The 21,250-nt window shown below is 39.8% G+C and overlaps 1 protein-coding gene across 1 annotated transcript in view; it reads left to right on the plus strand.

The window, feature by feature from the left end:
• The window catches only part of Abca12 (ATP binding cassette subfamily A member 12), a 157,447-nt gene that overhangs the window by 87,435 nt on the left and 48,762 nt on the right, over nt 1-21,250 (plus strand). Inside the window, exons 14-23 of the mRNA XM_051154135.1 lie at nt 279-400; nt 2,751-2,924; nt 5,068-5,232; nt 5,547-5,757; nt 6,971-7,110; nt 9,038-9,157; nt 10,922-11,012; nt 13,978-14,157; nt 14,733-15,048; nt 16,661-16,775. Coding sequence (XP_051010092.1) covers nt 279-400; nt 2,751-2,924; nt 5,068-5,232; nt 5,547-5,757; nt 6,971-7,110; nt 9,038-9,157; nt 10,922-11,012; nt 13,978-14,157; nt 14,733-15,048; nt 16,661-16,775 — 1,634 coding nt within the window. The remainder of the gene's footprint in view (nt 1-278; nt 401-2,750; nt 2,925-5,067; nt 5,233-5,546; nt 5,758-6,970; nt 7,111-9,037; nt 9,158-10,921; nt 11,013-13,977; nt 14,158-14,732; nt 15,049-16,660; nt 16,776-21,250) is intronic.

A 21,250-nucleotide genomic window follows, 5' to 3' on the forward strand; every position in this document is an offset into this window, starting at 1 on the left:
AGGGTCTGTGAGGAAACTCTTTTTTCCTTGGATCAACCTTGGGCTGCAGACACCTCACGAAAATTTACAACCTAGAGCAATCTGTTAACTCAAGCTAATAGCATAATAAGAACAAGGCTAAATCAGACAGAGATAGATCTTAAAGATGCAAAGCTTGCCAAACCTGGGAGACATCTGTTTCTGGTGAGGCATGTTCATTCAATACATTTTTAGTCTAGAAGTTATGGCAGTGTACCTGAAAAACAGCGGAATTAAAACTGATGTGTGTTTCCTTACAGGTCAATTAATACAAATGTTTAAAAACATAGATGAGCTGAAAGAAGAGCTGAGGGCAATAGGGATGTCCAACAGGAGTATTGACAAGCTGCTGGCTGTTCCCATCCCAGACAATAGAGCTGAGGTAAGGGCCCTTGGTTGGGCTAAGGCAGTTTGTAGAAATGTATGTAGCAACTTAATATTTTAAGTGCTTATCAGCAAGACTCCAGAAAGTTACATGTGATAATGATCAATTTTCTATGCAAATGATGTTGGAAGTCTAAATCTTAAGTGAAGATTGAATTATTCTGTATATGTGTGTGTGCACATATATGTGCATGTTTGTATGTGTACATATGTGCATGTGTATGTATGTGCATGTGTGTATATGCATGTGTGTGCACATGTGTGTGCATGTGTATGTGCATATGTGTATATGCATGTGTGTGCACATGTGCTGTGTGTGTGTGTGTGTTGAGATACTGGATATTGGACCTAGCTGTCTTCTGAGAAATTCTGAAGCAATGTCATATGTTTTCCATTCACTGATTTGTATTTATTGTTGCCTCACTATTTTTGTTCCCCACTTTTCCTCCCCCCAGAATGTTTTCCTAAGCCAGCAGTAATTATATCCACTATTGTAATAACATTACTTGATATCCTACAAGGATCTCACGGTCAAACTTCAATAAGCAAGTTTGGGTGAAGTGTGGAGACATTCACTCTTTGTTACAATAAAACTAGAAACTGAATATTCACTTCTCCTTTCTTAAAGCCCTAGGAGGCAATGTCATATATACAATAGATGTCAGTGGAACTATGGGAAAGTTTGTGGTTATAGCAAACATTTTTTTTTTTTTTTTGCTGTGAAAATAAATAATGTTATTTTCTTCTTAGATGATAATATAGTTTTCCACTCAAACTGTCTTGTCTTTTATCCCACTTCCAAGGCCACTGTCTGGAGTGTCATAACAATTTTCCAAAAGAGCTGCCAGAACTTAGGGACTCATGCGACAGAGTGTGTCATTTCTAAGAACAGCTCAGTTATTAACCAAAACTAGATAAAGTTCATGGAAGGTTCCTCCTGGACAATATTTGACTTGCTGGAGTCACTGTGATTTGTTCCCTATACAAAATGTAAAACTGTTTGCCTTGTCTTTTCTTCCTCTCCTGCTAACAAGCCGTACCCACCCACCTGTTTCTTTTGATCTCAATGTTTGCTCATTTGATTCAAAGCCATCACCTTTGTAACTAGGTGCTTGGCTTCTGAAGAGCAGGCCCATCTTAGTGGACGGAGCATAAATGGAGAGCACACAGCCCGGTTGCTATCTCAAAGAAGGAGAAAATATTCTGCAACCTCAACTGTCGTCCGCTTTCCTCTTTGTTCCAATGTGGTTTCAATAGAGACGACAGCTTCCGGTTCATCGGCCTGCCTTCCTCTCTCACACTTCAGTGTATATGCATTTCTGTCTAGGATCTGCAGCTTATCATTAGTTTGTAATGCCACCTCCTACTCCTCCTCCTCCTCCTCCTCTTCCACTTCCTTTTCCCCCTCCTCCTCTCCCTCCATTGCTTTGTTCTTCATCTCTGAAGCTATAGAGTAAGCAATCATCAAAAAGAAATGTAACTTTAATTAAGGAAGAGTAAATATTTAAAATCAACGTGAGTCTTAAGCTAGTCATCTCCCCAGACTGACTCCCAGGTTTGTTTGGTTTTTTTTTTTTTGCTTTTGGGGGTTTGTTTTTGTTTTTGTTTTGTTTTGCTTTTTATTTTGTTTTTGCTGTTTTGTACCCAATTGTGCAGGAAAAGTTCTAGTTTTCTTCGTGAATTTCTACCTGACTCTTTTCCCCCAGCACATTTCCTGTGCTTTCTACCGACCTATGTGTGCTATGTAGTTTAATTAATGGTGATTGGTGCTTATACACCCGGGGAGAAGCATGAGTAATTGAGTGTTTGTGGGACAAAGGTGAGGACTGGATTCAAATCCCCAGAACCATCTAAATGCATGGCAAAGGCACAGTGTGTTAGCTAGAGTTCCACTATCGGAAGGCGGAGCCTGAAGGCTTAAAAGCAAGCTGGCTAGCAAGAACAGCCATATTTATCAGTGAGGTCTGGTTTTGATTGAGAGACATTGCCTTACTGAATAAGGTGGAAGAAGGATACAGGATGGTTCCTGGCATTCTTGGGTCCCTATATACATGCTCACCTGTGTACATGCTCACCTTTACAGATGTGTGTCAACACACATATGAAGATACATATCCCACAGGCATACACACAACACACACAAACATGAAAATGGATAAAGGGGAAAGTATAATGATTGGTGCTTTAAAATTTATTCCACTCCTAGGGACAAGCTGTCATATTTTAAAACAGAGTGTGTGCAACACACACACACACACACACACACACACACACACTTACTTAAACTAAACAGAGGATACCCAAATGATTCACAGTTTAAAAAGCTTGTTTTTTCCTTTCACTCACAGATAATTTCTCGTGTATTCTGGCTGCATTCATGTGATGCGAATGTCACAAACCCCAAACTGGAAGATGCCATGAAGGAATTCTGCAAGCTCCCCCTCACGGAGAGGTCACACCAGTCCTACCTCATTGGACTCACCCTCCTGCACTACTTGGACATTTACAATTTCACATACAAGGCAAGTTGCCACTGGTGAATAGGTTTCTATGTTAGCTTAGTGTAAAATAAATGTTCACAGGTGTTTGTCAATACCATAGAGACAAGGCCCCTCTTCACAGCTTCTGAAATCATCACATTATTAGAGCCAAATAAGACCTGTACCAGGGATCATGTACTGCAAATGCGGGCATTGTGGAAAACTAATGCCCAGGTCCATCGGTTTACTTTGTGTATCTAAGAACAAAGATAAAAATTAATGTATTACTATCATAATATAAACTCTATTATTTCTTACAGTGAGTAAGTATTAATTAAACACAACAAAATCAAAGATTAGGAGCTGTAGAGGGTGGTTCGGTGGTTAAGAATAATGGCAGCTCTTTCAGAGGACCTGGGTTCAATTCCCACCTCCTCCAAGGCAGCTCATAATCCTCGGGGCTCTGGTGCCTTCTTCTGGCTTCTGCAGGCACTACATACTGCAAAAAGACATACTTGCAGGCAAAACACCTATGTACACACAAAAAATTAAGACTGAAAAAGTAAAGAGTAAAAGAAAGGTTAAAATTTTTTTCCAGAAACATTGTTAGAAAATTGCAAAAAAAAAAAAAAAAAAAAAAAAAAAAAAAAAAAAAACAGTGGAGAGTGTGATATGACTTTCTCACGTACTCTGGTGCTTCACATTTGACCATGTCCCCTGGAGGGGAAGACCTGGTGGCACTCAGAGGAAGGACAGCTGGTAGCCAAGAAGAGACTTGATATCCTATGAGAATATACAGGGGGAGGTAATCCCCCTCAGGAACAGTCATAGGGGAGGGGAATAATGGGAAAATGGGGGGGGGGAGGAATGGGAGGATACAAGGGATGGGATAACCATTGAAATGTAACAAGAATAAATTAATAAAAAAAAATTTTTTAAAAAAGAAAGAAAAACAAAACAAAACAAAAAACACACAGTGAAAGGATTTTTAAATGAAAAAACATATACAATTTTCTGGGGTGTTTTCAAAATGACAATGTTTGTATTTCCTTCCTCAATTTAGTGAGAAGCAGCTATTGCTTATGGCCATTGTTGGCCTGGAGTGAGGGGAACAAAACTCCACCACAATGGGCAGCGGCTCGGGAAGTAGCCACTCCCTGTATAACGGAGAGAAAAGTACAAAGTGGAAAATTAAACAGATTTCTCCACCAAAGTCTGTACTTGGGGCAAAATTGCATACATATTCTTGAAAGCAGAGAAAATTGCTTTCCCCCTGCCTTAAATATTAGACAATCCAGAGGCTGCGGGGATAAAAATGCAGTAGGTTTAGTTACAGTGCGCCACGTTCCGAGCCCCTGTGCCATCTCACGCTTGCCCCTGCCGTAGCCCCCACAGCACTCCTGCACCCTACCCCAAAACCACACAGCAGCAGAGTGATCCCTTGAAAGCAGGTCACCTTATGTCACCACTCTACCTACAATCTTCCAGTGGTTCTCAATTTCTTTTTTTTTTTTTTTTCTAGGAAAGCCCCCCAATTCTATGCCAGGGCCTTTTGACCTGCACACACTCTCCACTTGTGATAATCATCTACCCATCTGTCTGTAGGCTCATGGCTCCTGTGTAGTAATGTAGTGTCTCCACAAAGCACAGGTTACAGGGTCTGAAGAGCTGGCTCTTCACCATGACCACTCACCCCTTTCCTCGCTGTCTGTTTTTAGTTACTCTTCGTTCGCTGTGTATATTTTATTTGATTGTTGCCTTTTAATTTATTTTCTGTTTTCAGCATATGGATTGCTCACTAAAACATTTAGGATACAGAGAGCACTGCCTGGCACACATACACATGCTCATTGCTGAGATCTTAGCAGAGAGGCATGCGCACAGGGCCAGCTCAACAGCGGAGTCGTGGATATGGGTCATGGTGACCTTGATGACCTTGGACACTCCAAAGAGTTTCTATAAATGTTCACATACCAGCCTTTATGTGTGTTTATGGTCTTCCCTTTGCTTAGGTGAATATCTGTGGATGGAATGGTTGGCATATTTGGTAAATCTCCACTTAGCTTTTCAGTAGACTTTCAGAAATATTTCACAAAGAGGCTGTTCTGTTTTATAATCTTACCAACCACCCATGTTGTTCCAGTACCTCCATATAAATCATTTATTTTCATTCTCTTTCTATCAGGTGTTTTTCCCAAGGAAAGATCAAAAGCCAATGGAAAGGATGATGGAGATTTTCATAAAGCTGAGAGAGATTCTCAATCAATTGGCTTCCGGCACGCATCCACTGTTAGACAAAATGAGATCCCTGAGACAAATGCATCTGCCCAGGAGTGGTCCATTAACACAGGTAGAAGAGTCACTGGGTGATGTTCCTCCTGAGAAAGTCTTCCTGTCATGCTGGCTTTTATTTAAGACTGGGTACAATAAATCCAGCTACCGATCTAGCACACAGAAGACAAAAGCTCCCTAAAAGAAACTGCTCCTACTTTAGCCATGTCTGGCACTTCAGCCAGTGAGCTTTCTCATTCTCTTTTTAGGTTTGCAATTCACACTTTAAAGAAGTTATGGAAACTCTGAGCTCTACCACTTTCTCTTTCTATGCTGTCTTCTAGGGCACGTGTAGCTCAGATAACATTAGTAACTTTGGGCATTGTCTCCCAGGCCATGTACAGAAGCACCAGGATGAGTTCGCCAGCTGGATCTTTCAGCACCATCTCCCAAGCGCTGTGCTCCCAAGGGATCACCACTGAGTACTTGACCTCCATACTGCCTTCTTCCCACAAGTCAAAAGGCAACCACACCAAGGATTTTCTAACTTATAAATTAACTAAAGAAGATATTGCTTCAAAATACGGAATTCCCTTAAATGCCAGTAAGTGTACCTCAAAGCAAGTATGATAATTATCCTTAATGACAAGAGCATTACATGTTCTGTCACCACTTTTCATGGTAAATGAAGTATTAATTTTAATCTCAGAACAAAAATAGAAAACACTTGTGCGGCACTTGCTGCGTGTTCTGCCTGCTAACTCATGCCCTCATCGTAGCAGCCCCGTGACGTAATGTCTGTCCTGTTGCATCTTAGTGAAAATGACTGAGGCCCAAAGATACTTAATAACCTGTCCAAGGTCACGGAACTTGGAGGCCTCAGAGCTCTTGGGTTCTCTGAATGATAGAATGACATCATAGATCACTTTAGTAATAGACACATGCACTGAGAAACGTGTCATTAGGTGGCTTGGCCATTGTGGGAACCTCATGAGTGCCAGCCACAACATCAGCAGGTGATGCTATTGTTTAGGATTCCATCATATACGCAACTCATCGCTGACCACATTGCTGTTGTCCTGCACAGCTCTGTAGTTAGCATCTGTAGGTCATCACTATGAAGTCTTGCCAGTAGATAATGCAAAAGGCTTGTTTTAAATTTGCTAGTGTCGATTATTTTCCCCTAACTTTCTAGCATTAGACGTTTATATGGCATATGGTAGAGCTGTGTGTGTGCAGCCGAGCATAGCTGCGTAGTGGCATGTCAAAGCCATTTACTTGATCTATAAACTTTGAGATGCAAAATGTGATCTGAGGAACTCTTCCGGGTGATATATGGATGTTTAGTATAGCATTGTGTTGACTCATTCGTTCATCTTTTTATTCACGCAACAGAAACCTAGAAATGGCGCTTATGTATCTGGTACCATTCTGGGAGTAGGATTTTGTGTATTTTTAGAAAATTAAGTGCTAGTAAAATGGATATGTTTGAAGCAATTCTGAAATATGTTTTGAAATCTTTCTATTTTTTTCTTGGCAAAATACCATCATTTATTCTTGGCTTGCTTATCAGCATAAACTTTCCTAAAAAGCAATTGTTACTCTGCTGCCTTACTTCAATACTAGATGCCTCGTATCTGTTACCAATGTAGAAAGTGCTAGGATGTAAATTTCAGACTTTACAGTGTGTACCAGTTCTCTATAAATAAGTAGATTTGCAATGTACCTGCAAATGATTGTTGGCTTTCTTCTAAATTATAATGATTGATGTATATTAATTGACAGATGGATTATTTTGCCTTCCTTTTTATTTCCAGCACCGTTTTGCTTCTCCCTTTACAAAGACATCATTAACATGCCTGCTGGACCTGTGATTTGGGCCTTCTTGAAACCAATGTTGTTGGGAAAGATTTTATATGCACCATATAACCCAATTACAAAGGCCATTATGGAAAAGGTTTGGCTGTCAAACTCAGTGTTTCTGTGTGGGGAACTGTTTCTGTTTTAAAGTTGTCACCTTCTAGAATTAGTTTGTGTGACTCCTGCTTATGTCTTCTCTATCACCGTCATTCCCCTTGTGTTTGGAAGCTTGTGATAACTCCTTTCCTTGGGCCTAGATGGGTTGCATGGGGTTGGGCATAGGTTATGACAGGTGGGAGCTCTTGGCGGAATAAACCGTCTTGACATTTGGTTATAAAATTAGGTACAGGTCAATCTCAGGCTTCTGAATGTATCTAAGGAAGCCAAAAAGTTTTCAATGAATGTTAGGTGTTCGAAGTGTGCACATATAAATATCATACTAGAAAAAAAAAAGAGGAGTGATTATACAACTTATTCAAATTAAAAATAGCTCTTAAAGTATAGACTTTTTACTTCATGGTTGGTTGAACAGTTTAATATTTCTTACTTTATATCAAGGACACATCTTGAGAAAGACAATATTTTCAGGACCTGTCCTTGCCACCTGCCTCATTTTACGATAGTAACATCCCCTCGCTTTTAAGTTGGCTTTAAGGGTGGGCACAGTGCTCCATGGTAGAGTCCTTGCCTGACATGCCCAAAGCCCTCGGTTCGATTCGCAGCTGAAAGGAGAAGAAAGAATCAGTGCTTGGCTTGAAGACAGACTTGTGAAACACACCTATAACCCCAGTGCCTTGCAGGCCGAGACAAGAGGCTTTGAATGTTGGCAACGCCCCCCACAAAAGAGAAATGGCTGTAATGATTTGAATTATACACCTACTCTTTTAAAAACTAAAGAGCGGAAGTAGAAAAAATATGCCTTAATATTACCTGATCATTAAATTACACTTGACATGAGTCTAATATTACTTTTGGGGCAATGTAGAACGAACAGGAGGTTGCCACTAAGTGCTGTTTTTTGGATGTTTGTGATTTAATGTCTTATTTGTTCTCCTGGCCATATACACTACATAATTTTATATAAATTATTCACTCTCATTGTCCCAATGCAGATCCCCTTTTTTATGTTTGAAGCTCATCTCTCTTTTATATGGTAACAATTCCTTCAACTCAATAGAGCTGGCAAAATTCTTTGCTTTTTAATGATTGTCTTAAAAGGCATGTTTTAATAACATGAAATACATTTATTTAATTCCCAGTTGCTGGTTATTCATTTTATTTCCAGTATACATTTTTACTTTGTGCTAACGTAAACACTGTGGCCAACAGAATATATGTGCATACATTTTGACATATAGTTATTTTATTTCAGTAAGATTAATGTCTAAGATTGAAGGGTTGAAGGATATTTTATTGCTTTATTTCATTTCATTGAGATAGGGTCTTGCTATGTAGCTTGTGCAATTGTTGAGAGTCCAGGGTCTTCCTTCCTCAGCCCGCATGTGCTGGGATTATAGATATGTACCGCTATGCTTGGCTGTAATTTATCTGAATAGCCCTAGTCAGATTGGTATCCTAAGTGGCTGTGGTGTACCTGTTCCCAGGAATAGGAGTCAGGAACATCTCTCTTACTTTGTTTTCTGACTTAGAACATTTAGTTTAAAAAGAATATCCTTCCTATGTGTGTGAACTTCATGCCACTTAATAGTAAAGTGGAATTAACCTTAGTGACAATGAAAACTTGTGAGAACTCTAGGAAGGCTTCCTTATTTTGATTATAAATTCATGCTGGACATGAAGCAAGCCCTACATTTCCCAGAAATTTTTTATAAATGATCTTGATCCTTATAAGATATATCACTTGAAGCTTTTGAACACATAGAAAATGTCTGGCAATGTTTTTTTTTTCCTTTTTTCCCAACCTCACCTTTAATGCTTTTTAAAATATCAAAAGTCTTATGTCATACTGAAATACATGAAAAAATACCAATTGACCAGATCTTTCTTGTTTCTTTGTTGTTCAGTCCAATGTAACTCTGAGACAGCTGGCCGAATTAAGAGAGAAGTCTCAGGAGTGGATGGACAAGTCACCAATCTTCATGAACTCCTTCCACCTGCTGAACCAGACCATCCCAATGCTCCAGGTACTGATGGCGCTGCCATGCACACGGATGGGAATTACAATTCTTTGGTATTTTAATCACCTTTATTCTGTGAAGACGGCAACTTAGCAACAACCATAGTCAATAGATTAGAATAGACCCAGAATGAAAGGTTTGTTCCATGCACGCACGCTTGTCAGAAAAGTTGTACCTAGACGCTGCTTTCTTCCGTTTGTTTTGGCTAACAACAATCAATGCATGGGTACACTTACAGTGTGAGTTAGAAAACAAACATAAAAACACTAACACATTTAACAACTGCAAAGTGAAAGACATTTTCCACTGGACACAGTCCACATGATGTATTATTCACTTTAACTATTCTAAGACATGCTTATTGGATCTTTTCTGATGAGTCTCAGATAACAGTTTCTTGAATAGAATTTTATTTCCCTATGTATTCTCCTAAGTGGGAGACTGATTTATTTTTTCTCCTATAAACTTTTTATCTATGGAGGGGATGGGGATCCTGCTCACACATATTATCTTATTAGGGAAAATTTTGTTGGTTAAAGTGCTGAATTACCAAAGGACGTGCACTATACATAACAATAGTTCCAAAGTGCAGAATTTATTAGAACCTCCATGGCCATCTTCACTGTGGGAGTAGCAGCTAACTGAAATATCTTTACTCCAGAAGAGGAGACATTGCTACTCTCAATTCTCAAGGCAAAACTTAGTCCTGTAACTGCATAGGAAGTTTGACATTTGAAGCATCAGCAGATGACACAGATTGCTATACAGGGCTTGCTCCACAGTACTAAAGCTCTGGGCTCTGGGTTTAACCACACACACACACATACACATACACACACACACACACACACACACACACACACAGAGAGAGAGAGAGAGAGAGAGAGAGAGAGAGAGAGAGAGAGAGAGAGAGAGAGAGAGAGAGAGAGAGAGAGAGAGAGAGGGAGGGAGAGAGAGAGGAAAGATGGTAATAATAGTATTGACTTTGAGGTGTGATAAAAAAAATCTGCACAGTAGTACCTAGCTCACAGTGAAAAGAGCTAATGGCAACTACAGAGCCATGTCTCTTAGATTGAAAAATAGCCACAGAAGCCTTAATGTTTTAAATAAGTTATTATTTTAAACTACCAGTGTTTCTGCGAGTTAGGTTGGTCATATTGGTGTGTTTTTCCATGGCCATATAGTGGTTTTTGTTCAATACAGAACCATATTATAATAATGGGCACTGACATTTCTAATGCGGAGTCATTTATCCCCCACTTCACAGAAAGATAGCTTGGGACCAGAAATAGGAGGCCTCACAGCTGGGGATCAGTAACTAAAGTCCAAAAAAAAAAAAAAAAAAAAAAAAAATGGTGGAGGTCAAATGTCACGCAGACCTTGTGAATGGCAGAAGTCTGTCCCCCGCCCACTTTTTTTTAATCTAAGGAGAATAAAATATACCCCAAAGCAATTATTTATGATATATGTTTAAAAGGAAATAAATTATTAGCACTGAGAAAAATTTTATTAAATTGAATGTAATTCTCTGATGTTAAAAATAATTACGGTCCTCCCCCCACTCCCCGCCAGGGCACTTTTTAGAAATCTGAGCAATTTGTGTTAAAGACAAAAGTTCATTCTTTCACCTCATTGTGTGTGAGCCCACAGCAGGTACATCAGTAACAGCCAGTGGTGGCTGCTTCATTGTTCCAAGGTTGTGTTAAGAGTGACAAGGATTAAACATGTTTTCTTCTCATATTGAAACCAGTTCATATTTTGAATTTTTAGAATACTCTAAGGAACCCCTTTGTGCAAGTCTTTGTGAAGTTCTCTGTGGGACTCGATGCTGTTGAACTCCTGAAACAGATAGAAGACCTTGGTGAGTCCTGCTTTCATTCGCTCTGCACACCAGCATTGGGGGGGGGGGGGGGGGACCAGTGCCCTGTGCCTGTGAGAGAACTTCCCTTTTCTTCTGCATTTAGCTTTTTAATTAGTCATTAGAGAGAAAGTGGGACCCTCGATATAGCTACCCATGTCTTCTATTAATTGGAAGTAGTGATATGTAACGCTCATGGCTAGAGTCAATAATTTACAGTAACATGCATGGTGCAGATGCCACTTTTGCTCCAATCAGAGGAGGCATAAGTAAGGTGGCACATTTTTCCCTCCTTCCTTGATGACTCAATGAGAAGTCAGTTCTCCCAAGTGTGAGAAGGTGAGATGATTTCTGGCAGCATTTAACATTTGATCTCCACTGGTCTCGATATCACTGGAATGTGACTAGAAAAGGCGATAGAGTTAACAAAGGCAAACGTGGAGATTCAAAAGAAAATAAGGCTAAATCAGTATTCAAGTGTGGGTCTTATTCTCAGGGTCATTTAAAAGGAACAGGCTGCGGAGAATCAAAGGCAGCTCTCTCAACTTACATATTCCCTCTACCAAGTCCCCACCTTCAACCTAAAGGATGCGAGACATCTAATTCAGACTGTGTCTGATTCACTGTTGCTATGCAACCACAAGGATGAGGAAGGGATTGAGAGCATCACAATTTGGCAGTGGCAGAGCAAATGCCCTCCTCCTCCCTAGCACCTCCGGGACCCAAATGACTTAGGTAGCAAGCCAGTGGAGAGGTATTGCGTTGACATTTGTATGTAGCTGTGTGGTGTGTAATTGCATGCATTTGACGATTGTCAACCCTTTGGTTAAAAAAAGGTATTAGGGGGTTTATTTTCCAAAAGAAAATGGTAAGGCACCATTTGATAAAAATATCATGGATAAAATATAAAGTTCTTAAGTAAATTTTTTATCATCCTCAACTTTTAAAACAGGAGCTAAGGCTTAGAATTTATAATCAGATTAAAGTAAGTATAACAGTGATCCTACCCCACTTGAAGGCCTAATTGATGCTCAAAATTGATCACACAACCACCTACCCCCACACACACACACAAAGAGAGAGAGAGAGAGAGAGAGAGAGAGAGAGAGAGAGAGAGAGAGAGAGAGAGGTATGTATCTATATATATGTTTGTCAATGAGGCTTGTATTATAATTACACATGTAAGAGGGTATTCAGTTAGAACTTGGGGGTGCTGCTGCCTCTCCAGAGCCTTTCCTCCCTCCTTTATTCTGGTGTTTGCTGGAGGCCACAGTGTTCAACAACAACATAGCCTTCTGTCACCAGCATCTCCATCAAGTAAAGCCTTTTACTTCTGAATATACCGAGAAATGTATTTAGAGAGTTTCCTTCTATGAGGAACAAGGACTCGTTGTGGATAAGGTAGGGGACCTGCTTAGAAGCATTTATTTTAGTCACAGTTCAGTGTTCATGATGATCAAGTTAATAAAAGCTTAATTGGTCAAATGGTCTATTAGTTTGTGATTTTATATTTACCTATGGTCCCTGCTGCTTTCCTCACAAGGCATCTTGCAATTGAGGAACAATTAAATCCTCTTTCTCCAAGAGTAATTACTTAAAATTATATCTTGGTCATACTGTCTAGGTTAATTTAGATATGAATAGAGATGAATCACATAAGACTTTATTGTTTATTTATGATGATGGTACTAGGAATCAAATCCCGGACTTTGCGTATGCTCAACAGGAGCTGTCCCCGTCCAACTGAACTCCTAAGACTGTCTATTGAAAATAGAAGAAAGTTGCAAGTATATAATAGACATCCTTAGGTACCTTAAGTGTTTCTGTGGGCCAGCCTTTTGTCTTAAAGGTTTTATTTTAAAGATTTTCATTTTATTTTAAATTACATGGATACCTGCATGCCTCTGTGAGAGAATGTGGACTAGAGTTCATGTTCCCATGTTATCCAAAGGAGGGCGTGACAGCCTCAGGAGCTGGAGAAGAATGTGGCTGTGAATTACCTGATGTGGGTGCTGGAAACTAAACTTGGGTTTGCAAGTGCTTTGTACTGCTGAGCCAGATTTTCAGCCCCTCTACAGTACAGCGTATATCCTCCACAGACTCTGTCTCTCTCTCTTTTCTTTTAATCTGTGAACAATTTTTGTCCTAAGGAAGCATTTTTTGTTTAGTTTATTTAAAATTGTCATAGCTAGCTCATAGTTTATTACATATGTGCTTATTTATTTTGTGTGCATAATATGTGCACATAACATATTTATATATGTGTGCATATGAAGATCAGAAATAGATATTAGATGTGTTCTTCAGTATCTCTCTATCCTTTCTTTTTCTTTTTTCTTTTTTTTTTTTTTTTTTTTGAGTCACCACCTCTTAATGAACTTGGAGCTTGCCATTTCACCTAGACCGGCTGGCTAGAAGGCCCCAGGGATTTGCTTGCTTCTGTCCCCACCTCAACACTTGCCAATGCAGGCACTGCCATGCCTGGCTTTTACATATGTGCCAAGCAATCAAACGCAGGTACCTTTGCTTCTTTGCCAAGTATTTTTTTAAACCTACTGAGCCATCTCCGCAGCCGCTGTATGTATAATTTTTAAGATTTGTTCGCTTTTAGGACTTTGTTATTTAAATTGTAGCAGAATACACGGTTACATCATCTTGCATCTATTTGAGCCTGGGTTAACTGTATTTGTAACTGGCTTAACATTCTCCTCAATGAATCTCTTCAGAACTGCACACATTTTTTCCCAGTGTGAAATACTACACATCACCTCATTGCTATAATTTGGTTTAACGTTTACCATTTGCCAAAACCATCAGGATTTTGCTTTGCCACTTTTGGAATAAAGGTGTTAATCAATCTCTCTCTCTCTCTCTCTCCCTCTCTCCCTCTCTCCCTCCTTCCCTCCCTCCCTCCCTCTCTCTCCCTCCCTCTCTCCCTCCCTCCCTCTCTCTCTCCTTCCTTCTTTAGATGTTCTCAGGCTGAAATTAGTGAACAACATTGATGTCATTGATCAGCTTAACACGCTGTCTTCCCTGACAGTGAACATTTCTTCCTGTGTGCTCTATGACCGCATTCAGGCAGCAGACACTGTAGAGGAAATGGAGATGCTAGCCCAGCAGCTCTACAAACAAAACGAGCTCTTTGGAAGTAAGTGCTCTCCCATTAGGATTAGAGTGTCTCTGTGTACTAAAATGGGGCAAGTTTGTTTCTTCCTTCTTTCATCCAGAACTCAAAAACAAACAAACAAACAAACCCTGAAGGTGGCTGCCCGTTCTGATGTCAGTATAAACCAAGACTTTTCGTTTAGTCAACAACCACACCGTCTCAGCATGAGACGCCTTCAACAAGTATCCAGTTTCAGTGCAAAAAAATATTAAGAATGAAAAGCATCATGTAGTTAAAAGGTGTAGCTAAGCCCAGCTTCATTATCAGTGGAGATCATCCATTTAAACATTTTTTTTGTAATTTAATTAAGTGGCTTACAGTGACATATTTAATCCATCACTTACTTTGTGATTATACTCTTCACTCCAGCTTTGAGCCCTTGAGGTTGACACCTTTTTTTTTTTATTTAAAGAAACCATCCTTCTAAATCAAAGCCTGAACCCGCAGTTTCATTACTAACTCATTTCTCCGGCTGCTCCCTTACATACACCCTCTGACCAGTGAGTAATGCTGCCCATAAAGTAACTTTTGTGCTGTTGTTGCTGTTTTATTTTTAGGTGTCATTTTTAAGCTTCCACCTAACAGAGGCTCACACAGAGGCGATGACTCCAAATATGTCTCTCTCCCTCCTATCATAAAATATACTATCCGCATGAGCCTAAAGACGGCGCAGACCACTAGGAGCATAAGAACCAAGATCTGGGCCCCAGGGCCTCACAATTCTCCATCACACAACCAGATCTATGGCCGGGCTTTCATTTATCTGCAGGATAGCATTGAAAGAGCAATCATTGAATTACAAACAGGAAGGAACTCACAGGAAGTCGCCGTCCAGGTTCAAGCAGTTCCCTACCCCTGCTTCATGAAAGACAAGTAAGTGGCCTGGCGAGTGGTCAAACAGGGTTTTGAGAAACCCCTTCTGCCTTGACATCTTAAACGCAGGGAAGCCGTTCACCAGGTCTTTACCATATGGTTAGGACCTAAAGAAGAGCATGCCGGGGTGTTTCTTTAAAGAGTGAGAGTAAGGCTGCCTTGTATATAAACGTAAACTCTTCATAACACACTGCATTCTTCCCCATATGCTATTTTATTTGTTCTGCCTCTGCCCCTTGTTGGTTAAATAGAAGCAGTATCATTATTCACAGTTTGCAGAATGAAATCCAAAGAGCTCTGAGTCAGTTGACTAAGATACACAGCCAACTGATGACAATATCTCCATTTTCTCAGTACTAGACCTGAAACGCACTGTGTTTTGGAAGAAATATTACAAGAGAGTTGTTATTAACCAATGGGAGTTCTTACCTGGTTACTAATTCTACATCCAGAAACTGTATCAAGAATGGACCCGATCCAAGATAAAATGCATCCAACAAATGTCCTATTACAAACATCCACCCCAGGAAGCAAATCAGATATTTTCTTTCCCCTGATAAGCATGTATCTCTCCAGTAGTGATGTGCTTCTGCACACTAATGTGATAACAAATGATAGTGACCTTGTGGTCCATTAATACTTGCACTTTTCTCAAGTGTGTAAGAATGGTCTTGGGGCCTTTCTCTAAATGAAGGCTTCTGTCCAGCCCAAGATGCAAAACATATTGTTGCCAAACGGCCCTGAGAACAGCTGTCTTTGCCTCTGCCCATCAAAGGGCTGTGATTGTCAAGGCCATGACTTCCTGGGTACCACCACCAGCAGCTTCTGGGAAATTATTCAGAAGCAAATTCCTGCCCTGTTCATACACAATAAATGAGCAGGTTTCAGGTTGGAACCAGGACTCTGAAACTTTATACGGTTTAGGGCATTTCTGCTCTATGGTCAACTTGGAGAAACACCAGAGAAGACCCTTGGCATTGTGCTCAGCCTCTCAGAAATGTATGTAGGGCAGGTGGGGCTCTCCAAGGCCCCTCTAGTTCAACATATTGCTAAAAGAGGTATGTCTACACCGCTTATGAAATGTCTTTGAAGAATTCATGTCTCTTTTTTTTTGCATTTTAAATACAATGTTCTGGATTTAGTTTTATGTAATTTAGCAGAATTGTGTTTAATAATAATTATGAACTTCCTTAAAAGTTATTAGAGTCATTCTGGACACTGACACTTTTAGATTGGCATGCCAATCATCATCTAATTTTGAATCTGCCATTTAGATAAGAGAAGTTTTGAGCTTTGCAATTACAGCCATATAATGATTTCCTCAAGTAGGACGTAGTTCAAACACAATTTGAAGAATATGACAATTTTCTCTAACCACCTGGAGCTGTGCTTTCATTCTTGTACCACCATGGTAAAAACAAACCAAAACAAAAACGATAGCCCACTGTTAAGTCAGCTTCCCACTTCATAAATAGTGGGGCTGCACTAACAGTTAATCTGAGCTCCCTAATGGGAGTGTTATTTCCACACATGAGGGTGTGGACATCTTGCATGCTGCAGTCCGTAGGGCAGCGTTTTTTTTGGTGACTGCATCTTCTGTTTTGGTCCACAGCTTCCTCACTAGTGTCTCCTATTCCCTGCCGATTGTGCTCATGGTCGCCTGGGTGGTATTTATTGCTGCCTTTGTGAAGAAGCTTGTTTATGAGAAGGACCTTCGGCTCCATGAGGTATGTTGAGAACTTCTCTCGTTGTGAGTGCATCCGAGTCACAGAACAGCTAATTACTGTGACTCTTGTCATCCGCCTTTAGACTCAGCCAGCACAGCCCACACCTTGAGAATTAGGGGAAAAGACAAACATTTTTACAGAGCACAAAGGCAGTTTTTATTTTGTTTTCTCAAAAAGTGACACAAAAGACGTTTAATGAGTACATCTGAGAGGACAAAATCAGAATAACATTGACTAAAATAAGAATATAATTATGACCCTGACAGTAATATTTTCCAGGATAATTACCTATGGGATGTAAGCTCTAACAGTGTTTAAATACTACTAATGCTGTCGAGGAAGAAAGATGGCTGACATGGCAACCAATGCAGGCATGAAGCTCATTTTGATTTTTCGAAAACAAGTTCCTTTTCCAGTATACCTCGTCTCTTGGATTTATCTTTCAGTTACTATTTGCTAAATGTCTCATAAACTGACTTAAGCTCTGCTGTCTTTCAGACAGTCTGCCATGATATTCTAATGACAATCTGAAAGCTTGAATTCACACCTCCAACCTTAATTGGGTTGCGCGGTCTTTTCCACTTTGTATGTCTCAGGCTCCTGAGCCTCAAAAGCGGGTCTTTAAAGACTAAAGGGTGACTTTGAAGTAGAAAACTGTGGTAGATGCAGAGATGTTTTCTACTTCAAAACAGATACAGACCTCAAGTATGTCACTCATGATTAAAGCCACAAACATACTTGTGCATTGCATCTATATATACTTGTGTACACATATGTATGTATATTTCACTCGTCACTTTGTTTTGTGTTAGCACATAATGCTGCTTGGCGTCATCTGTGTTACCAGAGCATAATGCAGTCGTTCTCAGCAGAAGAAGTGAAAGATATATTTTTAACAGTGAGCCATTTCTGTGTGCCAGCTCTGTGTCTTCACTTAGTAGGCATCCACTTTCAAGTTCTAACTACATGACCACAGGGTCAAAGTTACCTAGTGATAAAACATTATTGAATTTGAAATCAGAGCCTGAGGTTTTGCATCTTCTGGTTCTGCCAGTCATCTGTGACATGAATTGGGAAAGGTGTGACGTGAAGGGGATAGCCCCAGTGTCTGCAGCTTGATTTCCCTTCTGCACTCTGCATTCAGTTCACAGCTACGCCCTTAGGTTCACAGACAAGGAGGCTGTGTGTGCCCAGGAAGTGAGAGGTGACCTGCTGAAGGCGATGAACCTAGTTAGTTGCTACGGTCTTTAACAGGGGTGTCTTGACTTCCATCCAGTCATGGTCTAAACCAGAGTAGTTTTCCTTTAATAGCACAGAATTGTAAGATGTTTCAAGAATGATAACAGTCAGTCTCTTTGGTTACCAGAAACTTGAAATTACTTTTTAATGCCATCATTTTATATTCACTTAAAGTATGAAAGTGCCCATATCCTGCTTCTTTTTCATTCAAATTAAAACATAAAGGTTATAAAAACAGCATTTTATTCCTTGCTTTCTATAATTATTTTTAAATTGGGGCAAAAAAACCTATTTAGCTGTATCTCATTGAAGTCATTAATATTTGACCCTGTTACAGTGTGTCACTAAGAAATCTCCTTACCTTTGAAAATAGCACAAATATTAATAACCAGTAAGTCTATTTTTGAAATTAAGCCTTAAAATATTCTTTAAAATGCCCTTCATGAATTTTGTTCTACATTTTGTGCTTTTAATAATTAAAATATTACAGATATAAAAACATTAATTTTATAACAAAAAATATCTTTTTTTTTTCTTTGAGATGGGGTTTCTTTGTGTAGCTGTGGCTATACTGGAACTTACTTTGTAGACGAGGCTGGCCTCAAACTAATGTCTCTGCCTCCTGAGTGCTGGGATTAAAGGTGTCCACCACCATGCCTGGCTTTAAAAAAATCATGTTTTTAAATGAGGTGTGTGTTCGTGTTTGTATATGTGTGTGTTTGTGTGTGTCTGTGTGTGTGTTTGTGCATCTCTGTGTGAATGTGCGCGTGTGCATGTGCATGAGTGTGTGTGTGTTTGTGCCTGTGTGTGTTTTTGTTTGTGTGTGCATGTGCATGTGTGTGTGTGTGTGTGTGTTTCTGAGCTAGTTGCATGCGGTTCCTCAAAGACTCTATTGCAGGAACTTTATATTCAGCTGGAGACAAATTTTAGAGTCTTCCTGCCATTTCAAACAGACAATCCAAGTTATCCATGAGTTAGTAAGAGCACAAGAGTCTTCGGTCCCATGCTCTTCATAGTAAACACCTTTTATATGCTTTTGTACCACACACCATCCTTTCCCAGCAGGAATTTGGAACATTCCCATTAATAATCACACCGTCCTTTTTAAACTTACAAAAATTACATACATACATACATATAATCTATTGTTAAGAAAGTACATTTTAAAAATCGAAATGAAAGATGTCATTGGCCTCCAGTTGAACTGGATGACACTGCTGACAAGCAAACACATGAATATTTGTGGCTTCTCTTCCTGTGTCAGCGTTAGCCTCTGAGCAGAAGCCCGTTAGGACTGTATCGACATGTTCTTACAAATTCTTCTGGAATCTCTTTCTTAGTGACTGCTATAAACTGAGCCAGCTTTGACCACTGTGTACCAAGGCTTTGCTGGTTATCAGATATTGATGAATTGCACTGGCAGGTGAGGGAGGCTTGGGACGAGTGACTCTTTGATTACAAAGCCGGCACCTGACATCTGCCACTTTGAGGAGGAACCAATGGCATCATGAAAGTGCAGCCAGCCCTCCTCTGTGGGCCATCTTCCATCCACGACATTGGTCTTCTTTGTTATCATGAAGTTGGCAGCAATTCTAGATGATTTATGGATGACTTGTGTGCTCGCCGGGCCCTTTCTCACTATGAATACAGCTGTCCTCGTGGCATACAATCCTTAAGTTTTGCACCAAACTTTCATGTTAGAGTGTTCGGCTGTGCCTACTTCAGGGAGAACTGAGCTCAGCCTGTATCAGTGAAAAATGAAATGACCAGTCTCAAAGTTTTATCAGCTTTTAGCAACAAGAATCCCATCATGGGTTTAAAAGGTTCCTAATTACCATCATAATCACCTTCACTGTCAGGTGTGAGGCTTGCCAATTGTCTTCTATGGGTGAAGAATTTTCTAGAAACATGAAGATTTTAAACTGGGGATGTTGGTAATCAGGGGGAGAGAAGCATGCATGAATACACGGTGTGCACTTCATTTCATAGCCTCATCATGGCTTTAGATATGTGATTTTTTTTACCTTAGAAAACATACCAGCATTGTGTCTTTTCATATGCATTGCATTTGAAGGGTTTTCTAAATTACTGTTGTTGTTTTATAGGCCACATTATGATTAAATAGTTTAGTTATGAGTGGACCAGTTGGTTATGTTCAAGCACCCATAAGTAATTACATCTCAAAATGTAAATAACACTGGGGCAGAAAAAAAAGAGTCTGCACTCAGAATCCCTCTGGGATTGACAAGTATCTCTGATGTGCAGCCATCAAAACTGACAAAATAATACGTTAAACCTAGTGAGAAGTACCAAGAAAATATCTGGAGTAAAATCAGTGAGTTTTGCTTCTAAAAAAAAAAATTAAAATGTAATTCTGTTTTCAATTTAAAAACAATAAGCCTTGCAATTAGGGGACACTTCCTATGGTGACCCTTTGCTCAAGGCAGTTTCCTCACTTTGACTTCTCCCCTCTTATTCCTATGGAAACATTGATGAGTCTTCACTGCAGAAGGGATGGAGCCAAGGAGGAGGGAGAGGAGAAGGTGAGGGAGAGGACAAAGTTAAGAGGAGAAGTCACTGGCTTTTTCTCTGTGGTGATTAGCTTAAGGCCTGCTGCTTAGACTGTTGGCAGGCAGGTATCTGTCTCCATGGAAACAACAAGAGCAAGCAGAGTTATCAAATGTGATAAGTTGGGGGAAAAAACAGAAGGCAAAATTTGCTGTATCGGCTTATAGAATAAGGTACCTAGTGCAATATTGTTGTTGTTGTTTTTCTATACAGGATTAAGAGAGAGATGGGTTATAAAAGGATTTATTCTATAAAAAAAATACTAGACTGTAAAGCTGTTAGTGGACATTTTTATTATCTTAAAAATGAGACATTAGATTTATAAACTTAATATTAATCATAAATTGTTAAAACTGGACATTAGACTAGCCAGGTTCCCCCGTTCTTCCACTTGTGCCACATTTAAGACAATGGGGGTTGAAGAGGGGTTGTGGTCATCAGACTCTTTTTGCCTTCCTGGGACCAGATACTCTGATGGCATGTTTCAGCCCTGGGGATATCACTGAGTCAGAAAAATGTATCAGCTGAGAAGCTGACCTGGAGCATCTCAGATACCTAAGTGTGTGAATGTCTTTTTGTAAAAGAAGATGCCAAGACTGTCCATTGATGTAAGGGATGAGGAGGTCATCATAAAAGGCAGAAGGCCATCCTTCAAACTGACAGGCTTT

This window comes from Acomys russatus, chromosome 12, assembly GCF_903995435.1.
Source record: "Acomys russatus chromosome 12, mAcoRus1.1, whole genome shotgun sequence".
NCBI lineage: Eukaryota > Metazoa > Chordata > Mammalia > Rodentia > Muridae > Acomys > Acomys russatus.